Raw genomic sequence first — 21,463 nt, 5'->3', positions numbered from 1 at the left:
GGAGGAAGTAGAAACTATGAAGAAGAAACGGTCGACTACAGAAGGAGAGAAACCAAGAGAAAAGGGGATATACATTAATAACTACATTTTGGCAAAAGTTTAGCAAATTACAATTAAGAGTCTTATATATACGAAGTAAAAGGCTAACTAACCAATAAAATGCTAACTAATTACATTTTCTAATTTCAACATCCTTCACTCAGAATCCCTAATTTTCACGAATTTGCTTGCCACTGCATTCCGCTTGCAGATTTGTGAAAGAGGTAAGTTGATTTCTTCACTTAAAAAAAATTCTGCAACTGAAATATAGCATTGCATTGCACGAGGAAATTGAATGTTGCTTGAACATTAGACGACAATGGTTCGTGATCCATGCTCCAAGCCCCAAGGTCTCGATTTTATGAAAATTAGCTGAGTGAAGCTGTGCTGTAAGTCTAGAGTGAATAGTGTGAGGGAGATTATACTTGAGCTGATGGAATCATTAAATGATTGATTTGACTCCTCTAATTTCATTTCTTCTATCGTTTTAAAAAGAGCAGCATATGATTTTTTATTGATCTTTAACATTATACTATGTTTATTGATTAGCATTTCCAGAACAATTTTGATGTCAAAAAGTTTGTTTCACTTTTGGGAATGTAGTAATGCTTGAATCTTCAGATTGGGTAATTAGACTTAAGATTCATATAATTGAGAGAATGCCTTTCTTCAACGACTTGGAAATGAAATTTGAAGCTCATACCACGATGTTCAGCCTGTGTTATGAGAATATTCGTATATGTTTATGCATAATTTTCGTGCTTCCTGTCCTTATCTCTTACACTCGGATTTACAGATGAGGCGATGAGCTAGTTTGGAGTCTTGAATAAGTTCGTTTTCAAAGCAGTTGAAGAAACTATGTTAGCTGCCAATGTGCACTCATTTAGTTCCCCTTTAGCAGTAGGTCTTGAAAAAACTAGTAGTTTTGCTGTTTCACGGAAAAATGCAGCACTTGTGGCCAAATTCAAGCCCAACCGTACAAGCACAGGCATCAGATCATCTTTACAGTCGATTGTAGCTCCAGAGGTTGATAAAGACTTCACCTCTGCTCGAACCCGAGTTAAGATTTTATCTGAAGCATTGCCCTTTATCCAAAAATTCCGTGGCAAGACTATTGTTGTCAAATATGGATTGTTGTCAAATATGGAGGAGCAGCGATGAAATCTGAGGCCCTGCAGGCATCTGTGATTGCTGATGTCGTACTTCTTTCCTGTGTTGGTCTTCGTATTGTATTTGTCCACGGGGGCGGGCCTGAGATCAACCACTGGCTTGGCAAGCTAAATATCGAGCCAAATTTTCGTAATGGGCTCCGTGTCACGGATGCATCAACCATGGAGATTGTGTCGATGGTGTTAGTTGGTAAAGTGAACAAACAGCTCGTTGCGCTGATCAACAAAGCTGGCGGGACTGCGGTCGGGTTATCGGGAATCGATGGCTGGCTTTTGACTGCTCGGCCATCTCCCAACGCCTCGCAGCTTGGTTTTGTTGGGGACATTGCAAGTGTTGACCCCACGATCATCCGCCCTCTTATTGACAATAATCATCTCCCTGTGATCGCCTCAGTAGCTGCTGATCCGACGGGACAGGCCTACAACATAAATGCAGACACGGCAGCTGGCGAGCTGGCAGCAGCATTGGGCGCGGAGAAGCTGATATTGTTGACAGACGTGGCCGGGATACTGGAGGACCGGAACAATCCGGAGAGTTTGGTGAAGGAAATCGACATCAAGGGAGTGAAGAAGATGATTGAAGAGGGGAAGGTGGCTGGTGTATGATCCCGAAGGTCAACTGCTGCGTGAGGTCTCTGGCTCAAGGTGTTCGGACGACAAGCATCATAGATGGGCGGCTGAAGCATTCTCTACTCCTTGAGATTCTCACAGATGAAGGTGCTGGAACGATGATCACTGGATGAGAAGTATTGCTGGTAAACAGTAAACTAATCTTGTTTTTTTGGCAATGCCAATTTTTAATTTCTCATGCTGAAATGGAACTTGTTGGAGTTGATATTTATTTTTTATTTCCCCTTAAAGTTGAGACTTTGTCATGCTTTTTTCTTGGGTGCTGTTCCATAAATTTGCTCTCTCTCTCTCTCTCTCTCTCTCTCTCTCTCTAATAAGCAAATGTAGACAGTATTTACAAAATGAACATTGTACATTCAAGAAGGAAAAATCATTATATCTGACTCAAATGGATTCAAAATGTATTCCAATCATGTTCTTGCACAATGGGAAAACTAAATTTCCACTCAACAAAAAAAAATAGAATCAAATCACAGATGATAAAAAGGTGAACTTGGATTCTACCTTTCATCTATTTGAAGCTAATTCATGCGAAAACTTGCATCGATCCCCAAAATGACACCTTCCTTGACCAAAGTAACGACATTTCTGCTGTTTTTCAAAACCTTGCTGGTAAACTGGTAGACTCCCTACTGCATTCATATTCTGTATATGGTAAGCAAAACTTTGCTGTGAGTATCCCATATTTTCCTTGAATGTATGCCTTTGTACTGGAAAGTCTGGGTGATTGGGATATGAAGGAAAGATCTGAGGATGCCCTCTTACAGGACTTCTGTAAATTGGATACTTCAGATATCGTTCTTCTTGAGTCGGACTCTTCAAAATAGGAACTATACTGGGATGCAGATCTGTCTTTTGGGCTCTTTGAAAGTTGCAGTTGGTAGCCATCAAAGGCTGTCTTCGGCTATAATTAGGATTCCCATCCAGCTTTACTGGCTGAGTTGGAATGTTCAATTCCTGAGTTGCAGCATAAAAGTGAGCTTCATGCTGCTGCTGTTGAGGGCGGTTGATCTGTTGGTCTGGCTTGCTTCTCTTGTATTCTTGTTTTCCATTTGGATGATCGTTCATTGCAGCCCTGATGTATACAAGTGAAGCAATAATCACTAACTAGGACACATGTTTTGGCATGAGAAAATTCCTTATAGAAGCTAATCTATGATGTTCACATGTTTACTTAACTAGAGAGGTTTACATACCTCTCTGTTTGTCGCTTTTCCTTCTGCTGTATGCGCGCTTCCCTGTTGGAACGAGCAGCACCACCTCTAGCATGCTTTTCTAACAAAATTCTCTGCCTTTCTCCCTCATCTTCCCATTTCTGATTGGCAATAAGGGTTGGTTGTAACACTTGATTGATGGATATATGCAAAATTATAAACAAACACACACACACACACACAAAACACACCTGTCTCATTGTTTTCAACCTATAGAGATTCCTGCCTTTGATGAGCAGAGGATGAAGTGGAGGCAGTGGTTTCTCTCCTTTACTCCACAGCACTTCGATCTGCTCAAACAAGAAAGAACGCTGTTTTATACTAATAGAGACAGAGAGCCAAGTGCTACTAATACATTGACAGAATCAAATATAATTGATGTGTTCACCGTGAACGTGTGTTGCTGCTTGGCAGCACCATAGCTCTCCTTCAAAATCCTCCCTGCAACAATCCTTGTTCCGCAAACACCACCTTTGGAACTACGAGACACAATACTGAACCTGAACAACATCAAGGTGGATCCGTGGTAACTATCTCCATTCAAACTCATCAGTTACGGTAAAAAAATGATAAAACTAAGTGAGATGGATAGTTACTCGTCATAAACATTCTGTTCAAAGATGACTACATCTCCCTTGCAAGCATCACCTGCACGATTACGAAGTTCAAATCAAACATGGAACATCAAAAACCCAGCCTCTTGAAGCCAAATAATAACACAACTCACCTTTGCAATTCAACACAAAACTAGACTGTGGATACTTAACCTCCCCACCACCATTGACAATACTGAGAAACATAACCACAGAGATTAATGACACTGGTTTAGAAACACAAAATAGAAATATAAAAATCGACTCGAAAATGTGTAGAACATTACTCCACATGCTCCTTAATCCTCTGTATCAGTATGTCTTTCTTTCCACTCAGCCTTAATCCATGATTCCTTAAATAAATCTTGCATTCATCCACCTTCAATTTTTCAACCTGACCACCTGCCATTATTGGATAACTCCTCATTGATTCTGAGAAAATGTATGATTACACACACAAACACACAGTCATGAAATAGCTCAATTGAGCTAGAATACTAAACCAAACCTTCAATCATTTTCTTAATAATTTCATAGCTCTTTTTATCCTTCTCATCAAGCTCATCTCCTTCTTCATCGCGACTGATGTAAACAACCAAAAAACTTAATTTCAAAACAAACAAAAAATATAGAAGCTAATACTCATCATATAACAGTTGAAGCTAATAATGCTAAACAAATAACCAAATAATACGAGATAGAATAAAATGTCGAAAAATAGCTAGTCGATTACTTGATCTTCAATATCTTTGATTTTCGCTTTAGCGAGAGATTTGATAGCGTCAATCGGGTCTCCTCAATGTCGAAATTCGGATCGTTTTGCGAATCATCGGAAAATTGTGAACCAGATTCCGATTCAGTGTAGCATTCTTCCTCTGGAAATTCCATTAATTCAGATCGAAACCTTGAGACCGATTGAAAAGTTAGGGCTTTTGGGGGGTTAAATTGACTGCTTAATTTCTTTGATTCGTGTGTTCTTCCATTTTTCGAAAAAATGTAACCGTTGGCTAAAGTGCATAATAATAATAATAATGGAGTAATAACAATATTTATTATTTTTGTGGGATATTGTTCTCTAAAATTATGAATTTAGGTCAAATTTTGATATTTTCCATGAATTTGGTGTAAAATATCACAAACTTTATGTTTCTTACATTCTACGTGAGTAACTGTTAAATGACCATTTCAAGTTCGTGCCAAGCAAGATAAAAAGGCACGTAGAAATCACGCTGATTTAGTGGTGCTAAGTATGATAAAAAATTACACGTAAATTAGTCAGATATAATGATTGATCTGTTGTAAAAAAATAACAAACAAAATGTAAAATTTATAATATTTTAAACCAATTTTAAAGTAACAATTTTAAACATGTAGATGAAATTGACCAAAAATGGTGTTTGAAATGATAAGTCAAAATGATTTTATTTTAATGGTATTTGAATTTTAATCCGAGACATCTCTCATATCCTATCACGAGCTTTGAATAATATTTGCAGGCTAATGTTCAAAAACATATTTTTAATATCTATGTTTATTTATGGTTTTGTTACATCTCCTCAACATTTTCAATGAAGGGAAGTTGGAGAATATCAGAATACAACAAGAAAGGCTTCTCATATCCTAAGATGTGTAAGAATATGCTCTTTGAATGTCTTTCTAAACAATACTAAACAATTTGGTTAAGAATAAATTACTTCTCTTATTGGATCACAAGACTATTAAAATACTTCAAAACTTGTCTTTCACTTCACTAAACGAAAACCACACCATAAGTTTCACTTTATTAAGACAGGCTCAAGTTGAGGTGTGAATTTTATTTTTCTCAATTTAAACAAAAAATTGAACTACAATCTTTTTATGTGACATGAAAGATTTGTGATGAATCATGTGTTATGTTTAATATATTTCAGCATTTATTTTTTCTATATTTTTGCAGAGTTGAAAAAATGGTGGTAGCATCATCTCTTGTCTCTCCTCTTTGCACATGGTTAGTGGCAACATGCTTGAGTTCATCAAGAGAAGGTAGGAATTTAGATAAAAATTCAAGTTATTTTCAATGCCAAAAGAAGGTGAGAAGGAGGAATTTGGTGGCTCTTAGTAGCAAAAATGGTGGATTCAGCACTTTGATGGAGTTTTGTCGTATCGAACCTTGCGAAAGAGTATTGCAGTTCCCGCGCGTTGTTTGGTGTGGGTGCATTTGCGGATCTTGGATCCAAGAATCGGAGGCCAAAGCAACTGAGTCGAGCTCGTGGTTCAGGTAAATAAGTGCTAAGAAGGTTGTTATTTTGGGTAATTATTCGATTTTGTCCCATTGTTTTAGTATCATAGGAAAATCTCTCAAAATTGAAACATTGGCTTTCCTTGCAATTATTCTAAGATTGAGATGTTTTAATGAAAACGGTAAAACGGCGAGACAAAATCGAGTATTTACCATTTTTTAAGCATATTTTGAAAGTCAAAATATACATAAGTTGTTGTATGCACAAATTTAATACTATCACTCGACGACGAAGTGCAACTTAGTTGTTAAGACGGATCATTAACTTTAAATTTCATGTCAGATGAGGAGAAAGCCGTAGCGTCTACAGAGACGAAGAAACCAAAATCGAAGAAAAGACGCGTCGTCGTAATGGGATTGGGTGTTGTATCACCACTTGGACACAATGTGGATGAATTTTATGGCAATCTTCTTCAAGGCATCAGTGGAGTTACCCATATAGAGTCATTTGACACTACTCAGTTTCCCACAGTAAGTAATTTTTTTTCACTTCTTCCTCTCACTGTAAAATTTCCTGATAAAAATTTACTACGACGAACATGGGCTCAGCCGTTGTAGCAATGGAGTTGGTGAGTTGGGTTCGCGGTTTAAGATTTTTAGACGGATTAAAATTATGATAAAATTCATAAAACCACGAAAAGGTCAAGATAGATTCGATCATTTTAGGCACATCATTGTATCGAACGATGAAATTTTGTGCATAAATTGCATTGCGAATACATACTATCTGAATGCTCAAGAGCAGGGGTGGATGGGTCCGACCTATCTGAAAGGTAGTGTGGCAGGCGTACTTCTACTCGAAGAATTGGAGCATGCAAAAGTAAGCTTTGATTTTACTAAAGCAAATAATCGAGCACACGAATTCTCTATTTCTTTCAATTGTAGCAAAGAGGCGCGCCTATATACGCCGAGTTTTTAGGGGGAAGCTTCGCATTCGATCCATATTATACAATGGACCCACAGGCTCATAGTAGAAGTACGTATTCGGTAGCTACACAAACGCCTCCAACTACTACTTATACGCTTTACGTTCCAAATTGAACGATTCTCGGGTTTGTTTATTGCAAATTCAGGTAAAAGTTGTTTTCGTTGTATAGAGACGGCGTTGGCTGAATCACGAGTCGATAGAGAAGATATCAACTACATAAATGCTCATGCTGCATCAATACCTGCATTCGACTTAGCTGAATATCAATCTATTACACATTTGTTTGCACAAAATTCTGAGGTTATTACTTAAGAATCTCTCTCTCTTGGATTTATGTTGTGACATTTAATTTATTTTTTCCTCAGCTAATAATGAACTCAACAAAATCTATGATCAGTCACCTATTAGGGGCTGCTGGGGCTGTCGAAGCTATAGCAACTATCAAGGTAAGCTTGATCAAATGTTGTAATAGTAATAAGTCAATTTCAATCTTCATGCTAGAAGATTTGATTTTGATGTCATGGTGTAGACTATAGAGACAGGATGGATCCATCCAAATATCAACCCTGAACATCCAAACCAAGGCCTGGTACTATTTTCGTGTTCGCACTCATTTTCCTATTCGGTTTTTCTATCACGTGTACATTTATGATGTCATTCAATACGTTTCAGGATTCAAGCGTTCTCGTTGGCCACGAGAAGGAAAGCCTCGACGTTAAAGTAGCACTCTCTAACTCATTCGGATTTGGGGGAAATAGCTCGGCGATTTTATTTGGCCCCTTACTACAGAGACTGATCATTATGTATATAGCAATTGGCATATAATTAAAATGCTGATACGAGTGATAGATAAAGCACGGTTTCGAAATCATCCGAGTAAGGTGCGGGCTGGTATCAAAGATCAATGCATAAAACTAGAATACTCATGTTTTTTCTATAAAACGGTAAACACAGAGGAAGATAACAAGCATAAGCTATATGTTTCTCAGACATCTTGAAATCAATTCGTCTCATAGTACGAAATCTCTATATTTTCCGACATGCTTAGTTTCCAAAATCCGCCAAAAAATTGGAAGCAGATCCCTTTTCTAGTGGTTTCTAAAGATAAAATGATAGAATGAGCCAAGAAGCTGCAATACCACGTTAGCAAGATCGGAGCAGCTCATCAAACAGCAAATGGGGGAATGATCAATAAAGCTTGCTCTTGATATAGAAGACGAGAAACACAACTCCAAGAACAACAGCAACGGGGGCCCATTTCCGAATCAGAGCCTACATGATAGTTCAATGACGAATAAACACGTTAATAGAGTATGATAGTTCAATAACAACACTCAACAGATTCATCTTTCTATAAACAACTTATGAGTTTTGCATGCGCGATCCTTCATGCCGCTGTTTGGAGTCTGTTTGGTGGATCAAACCTTGCCGGTCATGTCCGATTGAAACACATGTTTCTTATTTATATCTATGAACATACAAGCATGGTTTTCTCACATTAAGACCTCAAAAGTTGGCGCTGAACTCAGCAATTTTCAACAGTAAAAAGGGTTTTAGTAAAATTTAAGAGGGTAGTGTTGTATGTGATATTTTTGAAGGAGTTATCTACAATTATTTTTGCCAGAAATAAACACTCTGTTAGTATGCATCACTTACAAGGCCATATAAATGAAAGCTGTAATCAGTCATACCTGACGGTTCAAATCTTTTGCCTTCTCTGCATAAATGCGGGATTCTGATGTTAAGCGACTGGACATCTGGCTGACCTCTGAAAAATATAGATCATTAGATACGCACAAGACAAGGTTCATGAATATAAATAAAAGTCTGCAAAATTCAAACAAGGAAATAAGCATATTCTTCCTGATACAAGTATCCTTCTAGTTAATATTAGTGAAACATAATGCTCATTAAATACAAATTAAGTCAGGAGTAAGTTATTAAGATCTGAATACTAAGTTGACAAGGAGCCACTTACGGTCCAACTTTTCACCAACACCAAGAACTTCTTGTACATTGCGAGTCATTATCTGGTGAACTTCATAGAGTTCATCATTCAACTTTGAAATATTCCGTTGAGTTCTTGTGTCCTGGTACAATTTTTTTGTCTTCTGTATAAATGTGTCTAGCAAATACAAGACAAGTTCTCGATTAAAACCATGAAGTAATTGAAACGAGAAGAATGATATTAAGAGAAAGATAATGAAATGACTCACCGAATTTGATAAAAGCATAAGGCCTTGCAGCAGTTTCGATCTGATTCCCATATGTACGCTCAAATTCATTCTTGAGATCTTCGAGATATTGAAAGGCAAGCTTCTTAGGATAAGCACGGTCGCACATTGTCAAGTAGCATACACGCCCTTCAATAATATAACTAAGCAGCCACATTAAGGTTTAACTTTACAGCGAGGAGTAAGAAAGCAATAACACTAATAAGTAACATTTTAAAATCACATTGCCTGCTAAGTTTTAATTTACTTCCCCTAATTCCTAAATCATGTTGTGCAGCTATTATAACTCAACAGTTAATACAGTGGTACATATAACCGAGAAAGCAAAATTGTGACGTTATGCACACTACTAAAAATAGCCACAAGGACGACAGGTAGATGTCAGCAAATCCATACACATGCATCTCCGATACAACATTTTGGTGAGTCAGTATAGTAAAAGTAGCCACCAGCTTAAACACAATGCATGTAAACAAGCAACAAAACAATCATAATTATTTAAAAGCATCCAAAGGATACTGAAATATATAAGGCCCTGTTTCGACAGACATCCTTGACGCCTCATTATGACCCCTTGATAGATTTTTGAACAAAGACTTCACTTGTTGTTTATAAAAGTCTGCATCGGACACATCACGCCCATCATCCAATCCCTCTGCCAATGGAAGGCCATCAGTAACACGAGCAATCATAGTCAACTTCACCATTTTTATTTCCTGAGCTCACACCTGCAAGATCAAGATGTCTATCAATAAAAAGAAAGACCTAAATCTTAGCATTTCTCTACAATACAAACAATTAAATCAGCTTGTAAAAAGAGTGAAACTAATTTCCCTATAGAACAAATGGAGTTACCTTTTTAGCTGTTTCTAAGAAGACGACATCACGAATTACAGTCATCTACTTCGTTTTCGTCGATTCCAATCGTTGTACTTATACACCAATAATGAATAGAATTCACGCACTTCAATAAAATGTCCAATGTTGAATACAGGAAAACACTAGAAAATTCTTCGACACATTTACATGTAAAGGAACAACTGAAATGAAGCGTAGGCATGATTTCATGAAAATCGCATAAAAATCTAATTATATTCACCCGGATGCATCGGAAACGCAACACAATCCTGCTATCACCGATTTTCCCTTTAATTTCACCATCATCGATCCTGATCTCCAATGGAGCAGAGCCCTATCAACTGTTCTACCAATTTAACAACAATTATACTACCACAAAACAAATGAAATACCCGCTCAACCCAAACCGCTAACTAGCCCGAACATCTACAAACGAATTTAGCCAATTCCCGAAACAAATCAACAACACGAAATCTAAAAACCAGAATATAAAATCGAATTCAAAAACACAAATGAGCTAAATCAGCTACCTTTGACATGCGTCTGTGAGCTCCTTCCGGTGTAATTTTCACGAATCCCCGATCTACAATTACTAAATTGTGCCCCTCAAATAGATCCTCCGCTCAAAATTCGAACGATCTGAAGGAAATATCGCGATAGCAATCTGAGAAATTTGAGGGTAATGAGATGTTGTCCTAATTTTGACTAAAATTGTGAGAGGGCGTTAACTTTTTTTTTTTTTGCTGTTATCAATTTCAGGAATATGCATTTAATTTTGTTATGATATTTTTCCCGAAATCAATTTCCTCAAATATGGGTATAACTATAAACCCAGTTAAATAAATAAAATTAAATGTAGTATAAAAAATCAGAAAAGTAAATATTTTAAATTACATCAGATCATACTCCATCCATTCCTGAATATTTGTCTCGTATTTCATTTTTCGCCCGTCCCTAAAAATTTATCATCTTTCATTTTTATCATTTTTGGTAATAGGCTCTACATTCCATTAATTCATTCGCTCACATTTTATTATAAAACTAATATATAAAAATAGGACCACGTGCTAACTTTTTCAACTCACTTTACTTTTTATAACATTTCTTAAAATTCATGTCGAGTCAAATAGTGACTAATTATTACTCATATAGACCAAACTGTAACTAAAGATATTTAGAAGGATCAAACTGTAAATTCCGTATTTTGTAGCATTTGGCACTAAAAACTGTTCATTACAGACTCTTCAGCTTTTCCACTTTGCCGAAAGCCTATTCAGATTCCCCAAGTTGTGATTATATATTCAATCTATTCTTCACTTTGTTCTACTTCCCTAAATCATTCGTTTCTCCAACCAATTTGTGTAGCGACAAAACCTAATTTTGTAATCCTTAACCGTCGCGTATCAGCTCACGCAAGATGAACCGTGGCAGAGGCAACAACCGCCGCGACGGAGGAAATCTCGGCGGAGGTGGTGGTGGTAGACAGCACTATGCCGCCAAAGGGCGATCGGCGCAACCGACGGGTCAATGGGTGGCTCGTGGCGTGGTAATTCGTCTTTATTGCTGATATCTTTTTTTGCTGGCTCCGTTGCCATCGAATGCTGTGATTGATGGTTGCTTTGTATTTAGTACTATTAATTTAGGTCATTTAGAATTTAGAGTTCAGAAATTTATCAAATTATGAGTCATCCTATGAATTTTGTGTTTATGTGGCAATGGGGGTGTGGCTGGAGGGAAGACTGCCTCATTTGTTACAATAGTTAAAGAATATGATCACAATATATGATCTTGCTATGTTTTAACACACTAGAGTGGATAATGATCAGATTATATATACCAGACCTTTATAAGATATAGTTAAGAATCTATTTTCCCAACCTATGTTTTTTTTTTCTTGTGAAGAGTGCCAGTTTTGAGATGCTCGGAATTTCTAAAGACATGTCACATGTTCTATTTTGCGATTTCAGGGCGGAGCTGGAGGTCTTCTCGATGAAGCTTCTTCCGGTAGTGGATCTTCCGAGATTGTGAGAAATACAGAAACAGCATCTGTTGCTGATGTAAGGAAGAAGTTTGGTGATGTGTTGTTGTCTTCAGCATGTCCAAGTGAACCTAGCTCTGAATCTCATGGATCTCTTAACTTGCCACCAAAAGATGGGTATTTAAAGGGAGTGCAAAGTGTTCCTAAAACAGAACCAATTGTTCCATGTTACAACAATAACTTTCCTTCGTCACCAACAGACTCTAAGCTGAGTGAGAGCAGTATGAGTATTAAATCAAGGGATCGGAATTTAAAAAATTGCAGTCCATCACGCTACATCTCCACGTCTCCTGAGACAGTTGGTTGTCAAATCTCTCCTGAGGTTCAAAGTGGGAAGAAGACAACTTCTGAGGGAGCTAGTGGGGAAACTAAATTTGGTAGCTCTGTTTCGCAGCACGATGGATTTTCTTTTGATATCTGTGAGGAGAGGAGTAGTGGTGTGAAGCTGAAAACCCCACTGCACAAAATAAATAAAGCCAAGAGGAAAGCAGAACTCCGAATGCAAGGAGACAATATAAAGGTTTTTAGGCCTGGCATGATTCTTCTGAAGGGTTATTTTTCTTTAGATGATCAGGTGACATATCATGTTTATCCAATCATTGAAGTATTTACATTATATCACTTCAGTATTATACTTTGAATTGCTAGTATATAATTGAGCATCGGATGAAGGTAGCTTTGCTTTGTCAATGCAGTTCATTAGATTGAATAGGGTTGAATGTTGAAACCTTTAATGCAATTTTGGGGCCTACACAATTAGTTTAATTCTTTATGACTTGGCCATAATAGAGATGAAGGGAAGTTATTGTGTAGCGTGCTCACTCAACCTCATCATGCCAGCCCTTTCTGTCCCTGGCTTGCAGAACGCAAAATAAAGTATAAGAAAATGATAAATTTAGAAAAATGGATGCACTCATCTTAGGAATATATTATTGACTACTAGAAAACATTATGATGTGGGATATATGAAGCATTAGTCCTTTTTATAACTCGGTTTTTACCTGTGTTTAGGTCAAAATGGTCAAGTCATGCCGAGATCTTGGTAGGGGTCCTGGAGGCTTTTACCAGCCTGGTTTTCGTGATGGAGAAAAGTTACACTTGAAGATGATGTGCCTTGGTAAAAATTGGGATCCTGAGAAAAGTGCATATGGTGATCTGAGGCCTGGTGATCAAACCAAACCTCCCCCAATTCCCGATGAGTTTCAGTTGTTGGTCAAAGGAGCAATCGAGAAGTGCCATCAGTATTTAGAGTCACATAATAAGGTGCTGAAAGCAAGAAATATTCTTCCTCCAATGACTCCAAACATATGCATCATCAATTTTTACACAAAGACGGGCAAGCTTGGTCTTCATAAGGTTTGTGCATTCATTTTTCCCTACTGATTCCTGATGGTGAAATTTTTCTCAACTGAATTTAAATTATTCTGTCTACCGAACTCTGCTGGGTCATAGTTAAAGTACTACTGATTTTGCCCCTTGTTTGAAGTACTGATTTTGTTCCTGTTACAAGTAGGACAAAGATGAAAGTTCGAAAAGTTTACTGGATGGACTTCCAGTAGTTTCTTTCTCTCTTGGGGACACAGCTGAATTTCTGTTTGGGGACGAGAAGGATGTCGACAAGGCTGATAAAGTTGAACTGGAATCAGGGGATGTGTTGATTTTTGGTGGCAAATCTAGGCACATTTTCCATGGAGTTAGTAACATTTTAGCGGACACTGCTCCGAGATATCTTATGGATGAAACGCATCTAAAACCCGGTCGTTTGAATCTCACATTCAGAGAGTACTGATGTGTACATTCAGAAGGATCAAACACTCACGCACAAGTTGGCTGGCATTGTGACTTTAAGGCTACACAACTCTGGGGCGTATGCACTGAAAGAGAAGGAATAAATATTCGAGATTTGTATTTGTCGATTTGATCACCTTCTCTAAAAGCAGGATGCCACAAAAAACATCAACTCGTACTTCTGGGATTAACGGGTACGTCTTCACAGTCGCCTGCTAGAGTGACATTGCTATTCAGTTCTTGAGAAGAAGCCTGTCCTGTGACATTGCAAGTGAGAGAAAGAGTGATGAGAAGAGGGTGAGATTTTTCAGTCTGTTTAGGACTCGTTTGAATGTGTTATTTGCCTTTGGCTTTTTGCTTACTTGTACGCTCTATTACCCTTTACAGTTTACATGCTTAAATTAAGATGTACTAATTAGTACTCCCTCCGTCCCAGCTAAGATGACACGTTCCTTTTTTTCACGTGTATTAGAAAAATGGTAATAAATAGTTAAACTGGAGAGAAAATAAAATAAAAAAGATAATAATATAGAAGATAGTGTCTTATACAATATTCTCCAACTTACTTTATTTTTTCTCTATTTTAATTATTTATCATCATTTTTTTAAAACAAGTGCGAAAAAAATGTGTCATCTTAGCTGGGACGGGAGTAGTATCATTTTAAATTATGAACAGTTTTTGTTTTATGAAATATTTATTAAAACCCAGACTATTTTAATGTAGCTCGTTGAAAACAACGCTATTTATTGAATAAAGTAAATTTTGCGTGGTTCTAAGGCAAAATATCATAAAATGCAAAAATTAGACACCAAGAATCTCAATATATACCTATGAATAAAAAAAAGTGATTAATTATTAAAACTTAAAATTACTAATGGGGTTCAAGCTCATTGTTGTACCAATTCTTAAAAATCCTACCAAGCCCATAGACCCAACTTGTGAAATCTTTTGATGGAGTGGTGTCTGGTGATCTCATGACTGAAATAGTACGAATATGTACAACACCTTCTTGGTTGGGATATCTTATCTACACTTACAATTAGTCATTAAACAATCAACTCTATGCTTTGATTAAAATGGTGAATATAGATCTAATTTGATAAGCCAATTTAAACAACTTTTTTGCACTTTTGATTTGGTTCTCCATTAGTTGGATGAATATGAAGCCAATGGTTGGTGGGTGGCCAGCCTGTGAGCTTTTGTTGGTAAATTTCATTTTCTATCATCATTTTTACTTCTCTTTTTGGCAGCCAAACTCCAATACCCACTCTTTTGAAGACATAATCCACTTTACCAAAAATAAAAAAGAATAAATAAAATAAATTAGATCTCACATTTTCAAGCAAACTCCACCCAACCAAAAATATATTTTTCTGGTGATCTTGGTGAAATGTGTGGTATATAAATGCATATATGTTATAGTTATGTAGCATGTTACATTATTACATTTGTCAAGATTGTGTTGAGACATACTAGCTTTGATGACTATAAAAATTTCTTCATGGGTGATTCCAAATGTGCAGCAGTACATAGAATGTGGCTGAATGAAGGTGGAGAAGCAGGGCACATGCCCGATTTTCGCCTCATGTTTTCTTTGAAAATCCGGCGTGTGCCCTGTCCCTCCATCTTCTTCCCTCATTCTGATTAATTTAGAATGTTGGAAGGAAAAAAAGGTAAACTTTCTTGACTTTATTTTTTAATCCACAAATTAAATAATGGCATTTGCAATGTACTCAATGAATTTTCAGACAGTTAGATAAATCAACCTAGTGTAAGCCAAAATGGAATGAAAAACAAGTTGTCTTTCTATTTTTCTATTTTTTTCTCAACATTCTAATGCACATTTTTTACATGTCAAGCAAATGCCATGGCTTCTGTTTCTGCTCTAACCAAGTTGGCATAGATGCCATCCAGGTTGGCAGCCAGCAGGGTTTCGTGGTCGCCATATTCTGCCACGGAGCCTTCGCATATGACGGCTATGAAGTCAGCCTCCCTGATCGTGGAGAGGCGATGGGCCACCACGACGGTGGTGGCTCGCCTTGAGGCATTCTTTAGCGCATTCTGGATGTGCCTCTCCGATTCTAAGTCCAGTGCGCTGCTAGCCTCGTCCAGCAGCAGCACCCTCGCCTTCTTTAGCACGGCTCGCGCTATCGCGATCCGCTGCTTCTGCCCGCCCGATAGCTGCACACCACTCTGCCCAACCTAAAATTACAAAAACACAACATAAGACACAAATTCATGTCTAGGTAGGTTCTAGAGCTGTCAAAATCACTGGGCCTAGACCGGGCTTCGGGCCGGGTTAACTAAGAAGATTTGATTTTTATTTTGTTACCTCAGTTTCATATCCTTGAGGCAGACTACATATGAACTTGTGAATGTAGGCCTCCTTCGCCGCCTCCTCGATCTCCGACCATGATGCGTTCGGATCCCCGAACGCGATGTTCTCGCGGATGCTCCCGGCAAAGAGCGACGGCTCTTGGCCGACCAGAGCCACCTGCCTTCTCAACCAGTTGAGATCAAACTCCCTCAAATCAAAACCTCCCATCAAAACTCTCCCTCTTTTTGGATCATAAAATCTCTGTATTAGCCACACAACCGTTGATTTCCCTGATCCACTCCCTCCCACCAACGCCACCATCTTCCCTGCCCTAATCTTGAGGCTGAAATTGTTCAACACGGCCACATTCGGCCTTGTCGGGTAAGCGAACGTCACCTTCTTAAGCTCGAGGTCCACTGATTTTGCACCCTCAAGCCTCCTGCCCCGCCTGCCCTCGCTGCTAATGCAAGGCTTACGGCGCAGGATCCTAAAAATGGCCGGAATGGCCGTCACGGCCATAGAAGTGTCAGGCGCCAGCCCGGCCAGCTGCCCGACCGAGAACGAGCTGAGCACAAGAATCAAGAAAATCTTGTACACAACCCCAAAGTTGGTGTACCCCTTTTCCACAAGAAACGCGCCGAAATACAGAATTAGCGTGTACGCACCGTACATCGCACCCTGGGAGAACCCCAGGACGGACCCCATTATCTGGGACCGCCTGACAGAGGTCCGCCTTGGCTCACCCAGGGCCCGGTCAAAGGACCGGACGACGCTCTCCTGGGTACCGAATGTCGCCACGGTCCTTATACTTGACACGGCCCCCGCGGCAATAGTGCTGGCTTTCTCGTAGGCTGCGTTATCCAACCTCGGCCCGATGTTGACTATCAGATTCAAATAGCTCGCCCCGAGTGTCAAGGGAGTGACGGCCAGCGCCATGAGCGCCAGTCGCCACTCCAGACGGGCCGAGATCCCTAACCCGACCCCAGCCGAGCTCAGGCCCATCAACAAAACAGAGATCCTATCACCAAGAACTGATCTGAAGCTAACACAATCAATAGACAGCTTTGACACAAGAATTCCACCGGAATTCTCGGGTGCGTCGAACCAGCCGGGCTCCTGCCTCAGCATCGCCCGGAACAACGACTCCCGGACGCGTCTAGTCAGCTTCGTCCCTGCCCAGCCACAGAACCCCTGCTGCCCAATCATGGTCAAGGTGCACCCAAATCCCAAACCAACCAACACCAAACATAGCCTATTAATCTCCTCTTTCAAATCATCCACATCATCAAAGTAAACCCTAAGAGCCTCTCCCAAAATAAATGGAAAAATAGACAAAATTGCCCCTGCAAACATACCTAAAATCAAACCAAGAATCAACACACCTCCTTCTGGCCTTTGCAAACTCCAAACTTCCCCTAACCTATAACTATCCTCCCTCTCTTCATTTCCCATCTCCACATTCATAGATTTCTCCACATCTCCACCCCCGGCCAGCCTCTCCGCCTCCGCCACATCCACACTCCTCGCCTCACCGGCCCGCTGCACCACGGGGTGTCCCTGGGACACCCCGTGGGACGCCAGCTTGACGAGATCAAAATACGGGCCTCCCTTCTCCATTAGCCGCCCGTGATCACCGCTCTCCACGGCCGTGCCACGGTCGATCACCACGATCGTGTGGGCGTTCCTGACCGTGGCCAGCCTGTGAGCGATGATCACGGTGGTCCTCCCACCCGAGATCTTGTCAATGGCCTTCTGGACCACTGCCTCTGACTCCGCGTCCAGCGCGCTCGTCGCCTCGTCCAGGAGCAGGATCCGCGGGTCCTTGATCATGGCGCGCGCCAGTGCTATGCGCTGCTTCTGGCCGCCCGAGAGCTGGGTCCCGCGGTCCCCGACCTCGGTGTCGTAGCCATGGGGCAGGCCGGAGATGAAGGAGTGAGCATTGGCGGCGACGCAGGCAGCGAAGGCCTCTTTCTTGGTTGCGTTTTCTTTTCCGATCATCACATTTTCGAGGATTGTGGTTGCGAAGAGAACCGGCTCTTGGCCCACCATGCCTATCTGATTCCTCAGCCACTTCACCTGCAGAGTCCTCAAATCGTAGCCGTCGATGTTGATAAACCCTGCAGTTAGTTTTTTATTCGTTAGCTTGTGAACAATGTCACCATCTTTAACACTACAATCTTCTAGTTAAAATTTTTGGTTATTTTAATTAAAATTCGATTAGTTAATTCAGTTTGGTTCTGTTTAAATTTCCAGTTTTCACTTAAATTACTACAACTACATTTTATTTGACTCATTAGTTGATGAACAAAATGGTACATCAAAAACTCACCTTGTGTTGGATCATAGAACCTTTCTATAAGAGCAAAAACAGTCGATTTCCCACCACCACTCGCTCCGACGAGTGCCAGAGTCTTCGAAGGCGGGATGACGAGATCCAGGGCTTGAAGAATCGGGACGGTGGGGCGCGACGGATAAGCGAAGGAGACGCCTCTGAACTCGATTCTACCGCGCATGCTCGACGGCGTCCTCCCCTCGGAGCCGTAAGGATCGATCTCAGGAACTCTCTCTATCACTTCGAACACTCTGCTCGCGGCCACGGTTCCTTGCGAGAACTGCGCGAAGTAAGATAAGGCCAATGCTAGGCCTCTGCAATCAATCAAAAATTAATTATTCGAAAAACCCTTATGTATTTTGCATCTATTTCAAGATTAAAAAATAATAACCAAATTAAATCGAAAAAAGGCGGGAAAGCACGATACCTTCCACCGACGTTGACACCGAAAAAGCAAGCAATGGCGGAGCCACCGGAGAGATCACCTTTTGCAACTAAAATGGAGCCATACCAAAAGGCAAGAGCCCAAGTAGCATACGTGACGAGATAAATCACCCCCATCCCGGCCCCCTTCGCGAACCCGAGCTTCGCCCCAAGAGGCACCGATCCCTCAAGAAGCTCGCCGTATTTTCCCGCCAAAATTTCCTCTGCTGCAAAGGAGATAACAGTTCTGATTGAGCTTATTGCCTGTTCCGCAATGCTCCCAGCTTTTCTGTACGAACCCTTTTGCACATAAAATAAGGAGTTATTCAAGTATCCCAAAAAAACAAAATTTAACTCTAAAAGCTACAAAATTGTACCTCCTCCTTGGCCGTTAAGCCGCCATAGATGGCCTTATACGCTATGCCACAAAACATAGTTAACGGCGTCACTGCAAAAACGGCTAGAGACACCTTCCATGAGCTCTTGAATCCAACGGCATATCCACAAAAGAATGTAAAAACGTGATGAACAAAATGCGCCATCTGCAACACAAATACAAACACGATTATTTGGCTTATTAATTCCATCACTATTTGAATGAGACTAGTTAAGGAACCTTTTCGGACATGACTTCTTGAATTTGTGCAACATCGCTAGAGATTCCGTGCATTATGTCGCTTGTGGTTATCTCTGTGTCGAAAAACGCCACATTCTGCCGTAGGACGGCTCTCAGATATTCGGTTCTGATCCGGTGGGCTGACCTCTCGCCGACCAGCCTCCAGCACGCGATCTCTACCATGGATCAAAGAGCGTTTTCAGTCACATGAAAATGTGTTCGTTAGTATGAAAAAAAAAACTAATTTTACTCTCGTGCGACGACCTACCTAAGTAAGCTCCCACCATAACTATGGCTGCAAGTCCAGTCATATATACACATATCTGAAAATTTATGAACACTAATTAAAAACAATTAGCAAACTGTACCCAAATTTTAGTTCTTAACCAACTCTGATTTTTTCAAAGAAATTTTACCATTTTGGAACCTTCCATGAGTATATTTTTAATTGGTCAATAACTCAAATTTTTGGAATAAAATCCAAAGGTATTAGAATGAAATGTTCGTATTTATAGAGAGTGTTAACAGATAAAGAAGACAGATACATACAGTGTCCACTTCCTCCATCATCTTATCCTTATCAGATCCTCCAAGGGCAAGCTTGTTCACAAATTTCCCAAAAAGCAAAGAATAAAAAGGCAAAGATCCTCCATTGATGAAAGCTCCCAAACTTCCAAACAATATCAACACAAAATCGAGCACCATCGCGTACCTAAACAAACCAAACAGCCCAACCGATCTCCGCGCCACAGCCTCATCCTCTTCATCCTCATCCTCGTCGTCATCACCCTCGCCCTCATCCTCGTCGTGATAATCAACGACAACTGGCATGGAGTGGCCCCCGCCGCCTTCCAAGTCACCACTCCCAACGTTATGATAATCATGATCATGATCATTCCTATCCATGTAAGCATGGGAAACAGAGAACCATCGCTGGTCCTGTTCGTGTCCGTGTTTGTGGTTGAGATCGCGATAAGTTTTGATCAGGCGCATCTAGCGGTCCAAATCGCCAGGCAACTGGTCAAGACTCGCGGTCTCATCCACTAAACTTCCCCCACTCCCTTCATTAATTGTCACCATTGGGCCGGCCTGGGCCAGCCCAATGTAACTCTGCAGCTCCAGCCTCTGCAGCTGGGGCCGCGGCATAAGATCATATCCGGATCCCGAGAAGTCATGACTCGAGATCCCACCATAAGTACGCGACATAAAGTAGTCGTTAGCCGATCTTCTGAAGATCCTGCTACGCGGAGTAGCAGAAGAACTCGTGGCCCAGGGGCCGAATGCAGCAGCACCGAGGCCCCGATTCTCATGCCAGCCCGAAGGCTCGAACTGCCACGAGAGCTCCCCCTGCCACGACCGGTCGCCGTCCGTGGCAAAGGGAGAGGCCGGGGTCGGGTTGGCCACCCTCCTGGCCCCACCTAGGTGGGGGAAGACGTACGAGCTCGAGGTCGAGAATGAGGAGGTGGAGACGTACTCGGACCTCACCGGGGTAGTGTGCCTCCGCCTCCCGCGGCGGAAGGCCGGGGAATTCTCGGCCTCCAGCGAGTGATCGGCCATGATCTTCGACGGAATCTATGCTTTTCTTTTTTTTGGTTGATTGATGAGTTAAGAAGATATATTGATGAATCAAGTATATTCCAAATTTAGCAAAATTGTGGAAATCGTCACCTTTTTTTTCTTGGAGAATTCAGATGGTAGCTGCAGTTTTGAGACACCTGCAGCAATGCATTGGATTTAGCTAAATGTTTTATTTAGGTTCTTGTTTAATTTAGTTAGAAACCGATGCTTCGATTATTTGTTGTAACAATGTGTTCGATTAAGAGATTAGTAAATTGGATAATTTTGGTATTAGTTCTGACAAGCCGGCTTTGTATTTTTCTTGATATTTGACTATGGACGCCGGCTCGATTTTTGTGAATTTTTGTAGTTTAAAAGTACTCCCTATTTTGGATGTTTGTATTATACTGGTCAAAGGGGTCTTCTTGAGACGATCTCGATATTAAAA

General features: G+C 40.4%; 5 protein-coding genes and 1 pseudogene across 8 annotated transcripts; 3 read left to right on the top strand and 3 right to left on the bottom strand.

The window, feature by feature from the left end:
• The first annotated feature begins 156 nt into the window (after window positions 1-156).
• On the top strand, window positions 157-2,112 carry LOC121771357 (annotated as a pseudogene).
• A 59-nt stretch (window positions 2,113-2,171) lies between these two features.
• Window positions 2,172-4,611, bottom strand: LOC121771356 (zinc finger CCCH domain-containing protein 62-like). The gene is made up of 9 exons (XM_042168143.1): window positions 4,379-4,611; window positions 4,154-4,227; window positions 3,933-4,047; window positions 3,780-3,841; window positions 3,649-3,700; window positions 3,441-3,552; window positions 3,244-3,342; window positions 3,035-3,153; window positions 2,172-2,913 (listed from the first exon to the last, which is right to left on the bottom strand). Exons 1-9 carry the CDS (start codon window positions 4,531-4,533, stop codon window positions 2,346-2,348), a joined length of 1,356 nt encoding a protein of 451 aa, XP_042024077.1. The 5' UTR covers window positions 4,534-4,611; the 3' UTR covers window positions 2,172-2,345.
• A 929-nt stretch (window positions 4,612-5,540) lies between these two features.
• On the top strand, window positions 5,541-7,552 carry LOC121770638 (3-oxoacyl-[acyl-carrier-protein] synthase II, chloroplastic-like). Its single transcript, XM_042167395.1, has 8 exons — window positions 5,541-5,902; window positions 6,207-6,394; window positions 6,669-6,743; window positions 6,809-6,899; window positions 6,997-7,151; window positions 7,249-7,297; window positions 7,381-7,440; window positions 7,524-7,552. Exons 2-7 carry the CDS (start codon window positions 6,275-6,277, stop codon window positions 7,419-7,421), a joined length of 531 nt encoding a protein of 176 aa, XP_042023329.1. The 5' UTR covers window positions 5,541-5,902; window positions 6,207-6,274; the 3' UTR covers window positions 7,422-7,440; window positions 7,524-7,552.
• Window positions 7,553-7,760: 208 nt separating this feature from the next.
• LOC121770637 (25.3 kDa vesicle transport protein-like) lies at window positions 7,761-10,707 on the bottom strand. 4 transcript variants are annotated; one of them, XM_042167392.1, is made up of 7 exons: window positions 10,474-10,707; window positions 10,185-10,284; window positions 9,605-9,813; window positions 9,068-9,228; window positions 8,830-8,976; window positions 8,543-8,619; window positions 7,761-8,123 (listed from the first exon to the last, which is right to left on the bottom strand). In XM_042167392.1, exons 3-7 carry the CDS (start codon window positions 9,790-9,792, stop codon window positions 8,040-8,042), a joined length of 657 nt encoding a protein of 218 aa, XP_042023326.1. In that variant the 5' UTR covers window positions 9,793-9,813; window positions 10,185-10,284; window positions 10,474-10,707; the 3' UTR covers window positions 7,761-8,039. The 4 variants fall into 4 exon arrangements, with proteins under 4 accessions (XP_042023326.1, XP_042023328.1, XP_042023325.1 ...); XM_042167394.1 differs by lacking the exon at window positions 10,185-10,284 and adding an exon at window positions 9,941-10,017; XM_042167391.1 differs by lacking the exon at window positions 10,185-10,284 and having other exon boundaries at window positions 10,474-10,705.
• A 461-nt stretch (window positions 10,708-11,168) lies between these two features.
• Window positions 11,169-14,174, top strand: LOC121771682. Its single transcript, XM_042168526.1, has 4 exons — window positions 11,169-11,489; window positions 11,911-12,555; window positions 12,993-13,337; window positions 13,495-14,174. The coding sequence occupies exons 1-4, from the start codon at window positions 11,361-11,363 to the stop codon at window positions 13,768-13,770; spliced, it is 1,395 nt and encodes a 464-aa protein (XP_042024460.1). The 5' UTR covers window positions 11,169-11,360; the 3' UTR covers window positions 13,771-14,174.
• Window positions 14,175-14,297: 123 nt separating this feature from the next.
• LOC121771875 (ABC transporter B family member 19-like) lies at window positions 14,298-21,448 on the bottom strand. The gene is made up of 9 exons (XM_042168764.1): window positions 20,456-21,448; window positions 20,008-20,356; window positions 19,727-19,781; window positions 19,459-19,634; window positions 19,220-19,384; window positions 18,847-19,142; window positions 18,417-18,733; window positions 16,103-18,204; window positions 14,298-15,972 (listed from the first exon to the last, which is right to left on the bottom strand). Exons 1-9 carry the CDS (start codon window positions 21,013-21,015, stop codon window positions 15,625-15,627), a joined length of 4,368 nt encoding a protein of 1,455 aa, XP_042024698.1. The 5' UTR covers window positions 21,016-21,448; the 3' UTR covers window positions 14,298-15,624.
• Between the last annotated feature and the right edge of the window lie 15 nt (window positions 21,449-21,463).

The sequence above is a fragment of the Salvia splendens genome, chromosome 16, assembly GCF_004379255.2.
Source record: "Salvia splendens isolate huo1 chromosome 16, SspV2, whole genome shotgun sequence".
Lineage (NCBI taxonomy): Eukaryota > Viridiplantae > Streptophyta > Magnoliopsida > Lamiales > Lamiaceae > Salvia > Salvia splendens.
This window is presented reverse-complemented; position numbering and strand designations above follow the sequence as displayed.